Raw genomic sequence first — 9,175 nt, 5'->3', positions numbered from 1 at the left:
GACTAACCATGACGTATTAGCAAGCGTGACTAGCTCAATCAGTCACGAGGGAGCCATGACCCACATGGACTACTAGCCATAGTAGTATACGCACGGTTGCAACCGTGACGTAGGATTAGTAATAGCGTGACTTGTGATGATAAGTGAGGACTGGCGACTAACCGGTTCGGGATGTGTTGGTAAGTCACCAACGAGAAATGATGAATATATAAAGAGGCGACCTTTGGTCGATTCTAGGATTTCTTGATGTACAGGAAGTCAAGACTCATTAGAGTAAGAATATCTACAGATAACAGTTAGTTAGATTTAGATTGATACTTATATATTTCATGACAGATCAATAAGTAGTTATTGATCTTTACATCCTCTAACAAGTGTCACCGGTTAACTCAGAATTCCCGAGAGACACGTGCTATCAACGGAAAATACCCTACAATATTTTGGATGTGGCACCTGATCAGCGTCACTAAATAAATGACAGAAAAAAAATTAACCATGAGAACTGAATAATTATAAAGTTTACAATAATATTCCATACCTATGTAGAAGTAAATATGGTTGGGCCTGTTGATGCTTGTGAACTCCACTTTTCTATTCTTGGAAGTAGTAAAATGTAAATTCATCTTTTAATAAGGGTAATCCTGATTGTCCAAAGTAATATTGAATTAATATATGTTTATATCGTTCATTATAACTCACAAACCTTTTCAAAATCAAGAAAAGTTCTAAATCCTATTTATCGATAGAGTTACTCTATTGTTAATTAATCACTCTAAGATCCTTATAAGAAGCAATTATAACCTCTCTTGATATTTTTTACAATCTTTTGTTAATTTATTACAAACTTTGCAAACTTTCAAAGAAATTTCAGGAGAAAAATATTCATTATTTTTTTTTCTTTTTCCTGTATTTTTCGAGTTCCTCGAATGCTCGTCAAAGTTACAGTAAGAATATTTAGGGGTGCATCAAATGTGTTAAAAACTCTTCCATTCGTCATAAAAATGAGTATCTTTTGGCAGAAATTTATACCTATTCTTAGAATAATATAATATGAAAAACGAGAATACGATGAATGTTTGGCTGACTATATCTGTTTTTTAGTAAAACAACGTGTATATTCCACCATTGTTTTATGCAGCTTTTCATCAGTTGTAATATAGTAAATTCAAGTAATTAAGTAAACTTTTTTCTAATAGTATTTTTAGACCTTCGTGTTCACTATGAACCATTTATAGTGTAACCTCTAAACCCTCTTGAGCAGTATTATCGGTCTGTATTCATTGAAGTGATAGCTTAAAATCTGGCCAATCTGTTTAATGTATCTGTTATTACCATCTTATTTCAAATAAGCCACTCAGTAATTAATATAGCCGCCTTATAGGGTTAATTATTCTGAAAAAATTACACAACCCTTTTTACTAGGGGGAGGGGGGGTGGAAATTTCTTAACTCTGCTCTATAGTGTACGACATGAGAATCCTTAATATTAGTATTGCTGTTAGTCATAATTTAGAGAACAATTCTTTTTTTATTGATTGTTTTATAGTATAGAAACCTCCTCCCCTTTTGAGTGGAAATTAAAATTGTAGAAAATATATAAAAATATAAGGATTAGATGTCGACTAAAATGCTGGCAATTTATACATTATTTTTTGGACAAGAGAAGTAAATTCATCGTCGTCTATAAGTGAAAATTTTTCACCTAATTAAGCTCACAAGAATTATGTATTTCTCATGCTTAGTATATCCTGTGGAAGCTACATGATGTAGTTTAATTAACGACAACGAATTTTCTAATTGAGGTTTTTATCAGCAACGTATATTCACGTTATACTATCTTTTATCCTAAACCAGTATATCCAGTATTGTATGTATGAAGACCATAAATATCTAGTAGATTACTGGGATTCAAGAGAGTTAGACATTGTTATACAGTGTTTAAAATGTAAAGACGATTACTTTATTTAGAAATATATAGTAAATACTATAACTAAAATGAATATATTTCTTAAATAGTGTTTTTCGATATAAAAAGAAAAAACACATTTTAAATAATAAGTCACGTGATAAAAAGTCTTTTACCACTCAATAGAAAATGATATAATCATATTCCAGCATGGATAGTATGAAATATTGAAGGGCAAGATAAATATAGACTATTAATTGCCTTGGATCTAGTGAGTAGGAAATTGTTCCACAAAAATATTCTTGCAAAGAGTTTCCAACGAGTTTTTTTATTAATATTTCTTATTTTAGTGGTTTTAAAACCCAATTTTTAATACTAAAACATGAAAATCCTTTGAGTAATTTTACAACGTATTAACCTTCGCTATATTAAATAATAATCAGACCTTTTTACTGGAATACAAGAGAGTTAGAGGTTTGATTTATCAGTTTATAAGATGCAAAGCTGATTGCACTGGAAAATAATATAATTTAGGTTTCTTATTTTTTCTTGAAAAGACATTTTTATCAAATATTTATTTTTCACATCCATAGTTTAGTTTATAATTAAGATATTGATAAATCCAGGGAAATACTTCTTCGGAGTAAAGAGCATTTATGAATAGAGTTTGATTTATTTTACTATATAAAGAGCATACTTTGTAAATAAATATAGATGTTTATAGAGTATGTAAAAGAAGTACTGCAATATCACAACAAACCTATCATTTTTAAATAATGTCACACTCTCTTAACTCCAAGTAAATTGATCTCATAAGTCTTTTGTCCTTCCTTTGTTCTGGTTTCATCTTCGCTAACTTTTAAAAATTCAACAAATAGGAGGCAACTTGGCCGAGTGGTTAAGGCGATAGATTAGAAATCTCTTGGGCTCTGTCCGCACAGGTTCGAATCCTGTAGTTGTCGTTTGGTTTCGTGGTCTAGTTGGTTATGGCATCTGCTTAACACGCAGAACGTCCCCAGTTCGATCCTGGGCGAAATCAAAATTTATTTTTCTTGCTGTGATCCATAGTGACCACGTGACCACGCGAATTTGTTTCAGACGTCTTAGTAGGGGATATCAATCTCTCTGTTGTACCCAAGCAAATAATTATATTGTGAATCTCAAAAAATTTTATCAAACGTTTATCTAAGTCTAAAAATATAATACGTAGCTACAATTTAGAATATCTATTATTCTAACTGTAATAGATTCAACCGTTTACTATTGAATGCACCTTCTTTTTGCTTTTTTCATCAAAGCATATTGGAAAGATGCATATGTTAAATGCTTTTATTTTTTTCTGTTTTCTCTATTTGTAAATGTGAGTCATTGGGCAACCAGCAAACAGATTTCTGTTCTTGATTAAGTCATACCCATCACCTGTTACATTGAGTCAATACTGTTCCACGAAATGTTTCATCAAAATTTAATCAAGCGTTGTATACATGTTTATACATACATAAATATCAATTCAACTGTGACAAGTAATTTTGTATCGGAGTTTTCCAAGTCCGAGCAGTCTGCTGCATCCGTGCACCGGGGAGCAATAACTTTTCTTGAAATTTTCAAGGACGACGCAAAAAAACAAGACGAGGCGAGCTAGGAGGAGGACAGGAGGAGAGAGCCCGAGGAGGACGAGGAGGAGGACGAGGAGGAGGACGAGAAGCGAAAGTACTAGGGGGAGGGCAAAGGCGAAGGGCAAACGTGAAAATTATGTATGGCGGTGTGGCATGCCCGATGAAAATAATGAAATTCTATAATCAATACAATTAGTTATTAAAGAAAAGTAAGCGAAATATTTAATAGGTATGGTAATATACATTTAAAAATCAAGATTTTTTTGTTTTTATTCAAACGAATTACTAACCGATAGCGTATTGCGACAGACATGAAGGTTGAAATTGATTCCTTTTCCGGTTCTAAGATCTACCCAGGTAGAGGTACTCTATTCGTTAGAGGAGACTCCAAGATCTTCAGATTCCAAAACTCCAAGTCTGCTTCTTTGTTCCACCAAAGAAAGAACCCAAGAAAGATTGCTTGGACTGTTTTGTACAGAAGACACCACAAGAAAGGTATTACTGAAGAAGTCTCTAAGAAGAGAACCAGAAAGACTGTCAAGGCTCAAAGAGCTATTGTTGGTGCTTCTTTGGAATTGATCAAAGAAAGAAGAGCTTTGAAGCCAGAAGTTAGAAAGGCTCAAAGAGAATCCAAGGCCAAGGCTGACAAGGAAAAGAAGAAGGCTGCCAAGGCTGCCAGAAAGACTGAAAAGGCCAAGTTGGGCGGTTCTACTCAATCCAAGGTTTCCAAGCAACAAGCCAAGGGTGCTTTCCAAAAGGTTGCTGCTACCTCCCGTTAAGTGATGTTTATGTACGACTGTATATTTTGTAGCACAATAATAATAAATAAATTTCTTTACTATTACGAAGTTGCGCATGCCGCGCTTACATAGTTGGCTTAGCGTATGGCTTACGTATGGCCGCAAGGCTGATGATATACGTAAGCGAGCGTGTTTGAGCGTGGCGTGTTTGAGCATAGGCGAGAGCTATAAAGGGTGAGTAAACTTGGGGCGAATAAACAGGGGCAGGGGCAGGGGCAGGGGCAAGAACAAGAACAAGGGTAAGAGCAAGAACGTATAAACACACTATCGAAATCCTATAGATGTTCTCCCGTCTCGTATTCCGTCGGGCCTCCTCCACAGCCCCACATATTCCTATGCCCTCGCCTCGCGCTTCAACCAAGGCTTCTGCCAAAGTCTCGGGTATCAAAGCTCTTACTCAACGTTATGGTAAAGCTGCCATTGTAGTCTATGCCGGGTTATGTATTCTAGATCTCCCGCTATGTTTTATGGCTGTTCGTCAACTAGGTGAAGTACGTACTGCATTACTACTAAACAAGGCCAAATTACTAATAGGTCGTGGCGAATCTGATGAAGATGCGTTACATGCTCGCTTGGAACAACATGTGGCTAATGAAAATGCTAATGAGATGACTACTAGATCCTGGAATGAAGGACCACTATTGGGCCAGCTGTTAATGGCTTATGCTCTCCACAAGGCTCTCATCGTGGCTCGTCTGCCATTGACTGCTGCCATCACACCGCGTGCAGCACGTGTTCTGTGTCGTCTGGGCCTTCACGTGCCAGTATAACTGACTAACCAACCAACAAACGATCGAACTTGATAAATAAATAAATAACTACCATGTCCACGTGACCCTATCTCTTTCACTTTCTTTTCCATCTCGCTCGGCCAGCCAGTTTGCTCTCCCCGGCAATTGCTCGTTGTTCGCCCGACTAAGGGTCCAGATCTCGTCTATTTAATATCCTATAACCTGTCCACCACACTCCTTCTATGCACTCGTGCACACAATTACATAACCTCGTATATAACACACATATGTCTATTTATAGAAGACCCACAACCATACATGACTTTGTCCCATCAACAACTTCCTGTTCCTGAAGAACTTCAGTCTGAACTACAACCATTACAATCACCGTCGTTATCATCAACGGGAGCAACAGCAGTACCAACCACCACCACAACAATAACAACAACAACAACAACAACAACAACAACACAATCATCGAAGAAAGATAAGAAAAAAAGTTCATCATCTCCTAATGAAGCTCCTAGACCTCATGTATGTCCTGTTTGTAATAGAGCGTTCCATCGTTTGGAACATCAAACAAGACATATAAGGACTCATACTGGTGAAAAGCCACATTCTTGTGATTTCCCAGGATGTACCAAGAAATTCAGTAGGTCTGATGAATTGACAAGACATAAGAGAATCCATACAAACCCAAACCCACGAGGTAAAAGAGGTCGTAAGAAAAAAATTGTGGCTCCTCCTCCAGCACAATCTGATACGGATACCCCCATTCAGCAAACCCCATTACAATCACCGATTTTTGAATCCTCTTCACGTATACGTCTCAATGCTCTGTCGTCGCTACAATTGATGACACCTTTGCAAACAATTTCCTCCCCTTTGCAAGCCACATCTTCTATGTTTATCGATACCCCAGAACCTCCTTCCAATTCGTCCTCTACGAAAATCATCCTGCCAAGACCAAGATCTCTGACAGATCTATCGTCCCACACAGCATTCTCCATTACAAAATCATCAAACTCTCTATCATCATCCTCTTTGTCAAGAATGAAAAGACAATCCTCAGCACTAAGTCTTTCCGATTTGATAAACAAATCTACTCAACAACCATTATTCACTTCCATCACACATAACATATCAGACCCAGATTTCAGTGACGACGAAACTTTGGGTCTCAAAGATCCGCAAACTCATTCAAGGAAAAATTCGGGAACCACGCCAGTAAGAATATTAGAAACAAGAACAGCAACCGCTGGCCTCAATATCAATACCAATACAATCACCAATACCGCAAATAACAATAACGCCAACACCACAAATAATGCATCATCGGATCATTTCACCAATGAATTAAGCACAAGGTTATTAGTAGTACAGCAACAGCAGAAACAAAACGATCCAATCTCGTCAGATATTATCGCTTGCCAAGATAATTCGCCGTTGCCTCCTATTAGAAGTTTGCAATTGCAATTTCCTACCGATTGACATATTTGTGCTTGTGCTTGTGCTTGCGCCTGTGCCTGTGCTGTCGCTTGCACCTACACATATGCCTCTATATATTCTTATTCCTTTGCCCTTCCCTTTCCCTTTGGCTTTCAGTATTTAATCGTTTATACATACATATACGTATATACACCATACACCACACGCCCTGCATATTATAAATACTCTCTATCGAATATCAGCCAATCTTACAGTGTTCATATGGATCTTGATATCCAAATTGTCAGTATCCTCCTCGATATTACGCAATCTCTTGTCTTGAGAATCCACTTCCGAACTCATAGCCATGGCTTGTTTCTTTAACCGACCTACAATTTGGTTTGTAGCGGTTAAATTTCTATCCATTTCCAATTCAGCTTCTTCATCCTCTTCATCTGCTTCAAACAAGAATTTCTTGTTTCTTTCCAAGACTTGTTTACGATGATATTGCCCTTGTAACGTATTCATATCAGTACCATTCATTGCATCTTCAATTCTCTTTGTAGAAGTGTTCAAATCTTGGTTTGCATTCTCACGCATTAATTGTTCTTCCATCTTACGTTGTTTAATCTTATCTTCTTTCTCACGAGCTCTAGTCTTGGAATTGAACGGATTTGATACATGGATAGCTAATAATCCTCGATTTAATTTCTTCAATTGCGAAACACTATCATCTGCCACCACGTTTTGTGCTTTCATTAAATTCAAATTAGTTTCAATGTTGTGTAATTTTTCACTTTGATGCCCTAATAGGCCCAAAGTGTTCATCCCTGACATTTCAGCTTCTTTAGCCATTCTTAATGTATTTCTCGTCGATGCCACAGAACTTTGTTTTAAAAATTTAATTTCTTTCTTAATCTCATTCACTTCTTCTTCCTCTTCTTGTTGTTCACGTTCTTGTTCTTCTTGCTGTAATTCATCGAACGTCTTGTATCCTTTCTGCTGTTGCAGGTGGTTGCCATACCCATACGAATCTTGTAGCACTTCTTCTTCTTCAAGCTGTGTGTTATAACTATTACCATACCCATTGTTATCATTATACGAACTAGTGACATTCTCTTCAATTGTGGCGTTCAAATCTTCATCAATGGCAACATCATTCATCACTTCAGTTTTACTTTTCTCCAATTGTTCTAATTGCATTTGATTTCCTGAAGTACCATATCCTCTAATTCCATCATCGTCATCATCATACTCTTCTTCTTGGTTTCGCTGTTCTTCTTCAGCCAATTCAAAATCAAATTCTTTACTTCCTTCTTTATTAGCATATAGCAAAGACGATATATTGCCACTTGTACTTTGTGCGTCGTCCAATGGACTACGGTTTAAATCTAATGAATACATCGATGGAGCCTTGTTAGGTTTAACTCCTCTTCTTCTACTATATGGATTTGATGCTCCAGCATCAATATTAGGTTGTTTCAATCCACTAATACGATTTGGTCGATCATATGTATCGTGAGTATCTGATGCAAGATTATATGGATTACTATCATTAGATCCATTACTAGTAACAGGCCTCGATTGAACATTAGTTCTTGAGTTACTATTAGTATTATTCATGCCAACTTTGGAATATGGACTACTCTCTGATTTGCCCATACCAAGGCCAGAATATAGACTATTTTCTGATTTGCCCATTCCAAGTCCAGAGTACGGACTATCCATACTAGAACTCCCCCCATAAGGGTTTTTATTGGCATTGGAACTCCCCCCATATTGTGGGTCTAAAGAACTTTCACGATTATTATACCCATTATATGAAGAAGATTCAAAATCTCTGCTCCTATTATAATCACCATTATAATCTGATATGTTATTGTTGATATATGGGTTACCCTTAGATTCCATAGCACTTGGTGGTAATCCATAGTTTTTAGCAGTAGGATGAGAATCATAAAATCCAGAATTATTGCCGGTACTGTATGGATCATCATTACTATATGGATCATTATTTGAATTACCCCCACCAATAGAATATGGATCATTTTGTGATTGGTCATATGGGTTTGTCCCATTTGTCTTCGTGTTTGTAGTTGCAGGTGCATTTGTATTCATATTAGTATTTGTATTCCCATTGGTCTTGTTTTTATTTCTTTTAAATAATCGATTCTTTTTTTTACGTTCACTAGTTTCTTCATCTTCAAATTCCTCCTCTTCTTCTGCATTTAAATCCTGAGGTCTTGCATATACTTCGTAACCTGCAGGGGCATAAAATTTATCTTGAGTATGATCTCTTGCGTAAGCACCATATGCTGCAAATTTCTCCCTTTTTTGTTTGCTTGATTTAGTTGAGATACCTAATTCATTTAAATTAAATTGGTTTTCACTATAAGTATCCTCCTTGGGAGGTTGCATTTTTAAAAATTTTCTTAAACCCATGATAATCTATAATATTTGTCAGAATATATAATGTAAAAAAAAAAAAATTTACTAGTTACAAAGCTTTAATTATAACCAAAACTGTTAAGGAAGAATGAAATGTCTTGTTTAAATAAATTTACGTTTGGAAAAAGAATATCTAATTAAAACTTTGGAATATCTTGGTTATTAATTAAACTTTGCTAATCTTTGCTAAACTTTTGTTAATCTTTCTTAAACTTTATTTTGTATATACATGTATAATATCTTATTT

At 36.0% G+C, this 9,175-nt stretch overlaps 4 protein-coding genes and 2 non-coding genes across 6 annotated transcripts; 5 read left to right on the top strand and 1 right to left on the bottom strand.

Moving 5' to 3' along the window:
- Nucleotides 1–2,785: 2,785 nt before the first annotated feature.
- TBLA0Atrna27S lies at nucleotides 2,786–2,867 on the top strand. The gene has a single exon. It is a non-coding gene; the product is annotated as a tRNA-Ser (tRNA).
- A 3-nt stretch (nucleotides 2,868–2,870) lies between these two features.
- On the top strand, nucleotides 2,871–2,944 carry TBLA0Atrna20V. Its single transcript has one exon. It is a non-coding gene; the product is annotated as a tRNA-Val (tRNA).
- An 888-nt stretch (nucleotides 2,945–3,832) lies between these two features.
- On the top strand, nucleotides 3,833–4,300 carry RPL24A (60S ribosomal protein eL24; the record flags this gene model as incomplete). Its single annotated transcript, XM_004178153.1, has 1 exon — nucleotides 3,833–4,300. The coding sequence occupies one exon, from the start codon at nucleotides 3,833–3,835 to the stop codon at nucleotides 4,298–4,300; it is 468 nt and encodes a 155-aa protein (XP_004178201.1).
- A 302-nt stretch (nucleotides 4,301–4,602) lies between these two features.
- NAT2 (Nat2p) lies at nucleotides 4,603–5,091 on the top strand (the record flags this gene model as incomplete). Its single annotated transcript, XM_004178152.1, has 1 exon — nucleotides 4,603–5,091. The coding sequence occupies one exon, from the start codon at nucleotides 4,603–4,605 to the stop codon at nucleotides 5,089–5,091; it is 489 nt and encodes a 162-aa protein (XP_004178200.1).
- A 279-nt stretch (nucleotides 5,092–5,370) lies between these two features.
- On the top strand, nucleotides 5,371–6,543 carry MIG1 (transcription factor MIG1; the record flags this gene model as incomplete). Its single annotated transcript, XM_004178151.1, has 1 exon — nucleotides 5,371–6,543. One exon carries the CDS (start codon nucleotides 5,371–5,373, stop codon nucleotides 6,541–6,543), a length of 1,173 nt encoding a protein of 390 aa, XP_004178199.1.
- A 186-nt stretch (nucleotides 6,544–6,729) lies between these two features.
- TBLA0A08900 (uncharacterized protein) lies at nucleotides 6,730–8,922 on the bottom strand (the record flags this gene model as incomplete). Its single annotated transcript, XM_004178150.1, has 1 exon — nucleotides 6,730–8,922. One exon carries the CDS (start codon nucleotides 8,920–8,922, stop codon nucleotides 6,730–6,732), a length of 2,193 nt encoding a protein of 730 aa, XP_004178198.1.
- Nucleotides 8,923–9,175: the final 253 nt, after the last annotated feature.

Source organism: Henningerozyma blattae, chromosome 1 (genome assembly GCF_000315915.1).
Source record: "Henningerozyma blattae CBS 6284 chromosome 1, complete genome".
In the NCBI taxonomy this organism is placed as follows: Eukaryota; Fungi; Ascomycota; class Saccharomycetes; order Saccharomycetales; family Saccharomycetaceae; genus Henningerozyma; species Henningerozyma blattae.
Note: the sequence above shows the minus strand (reverse complement) of the source record. Positions and strands in the feature narration are given on the sequence as shown.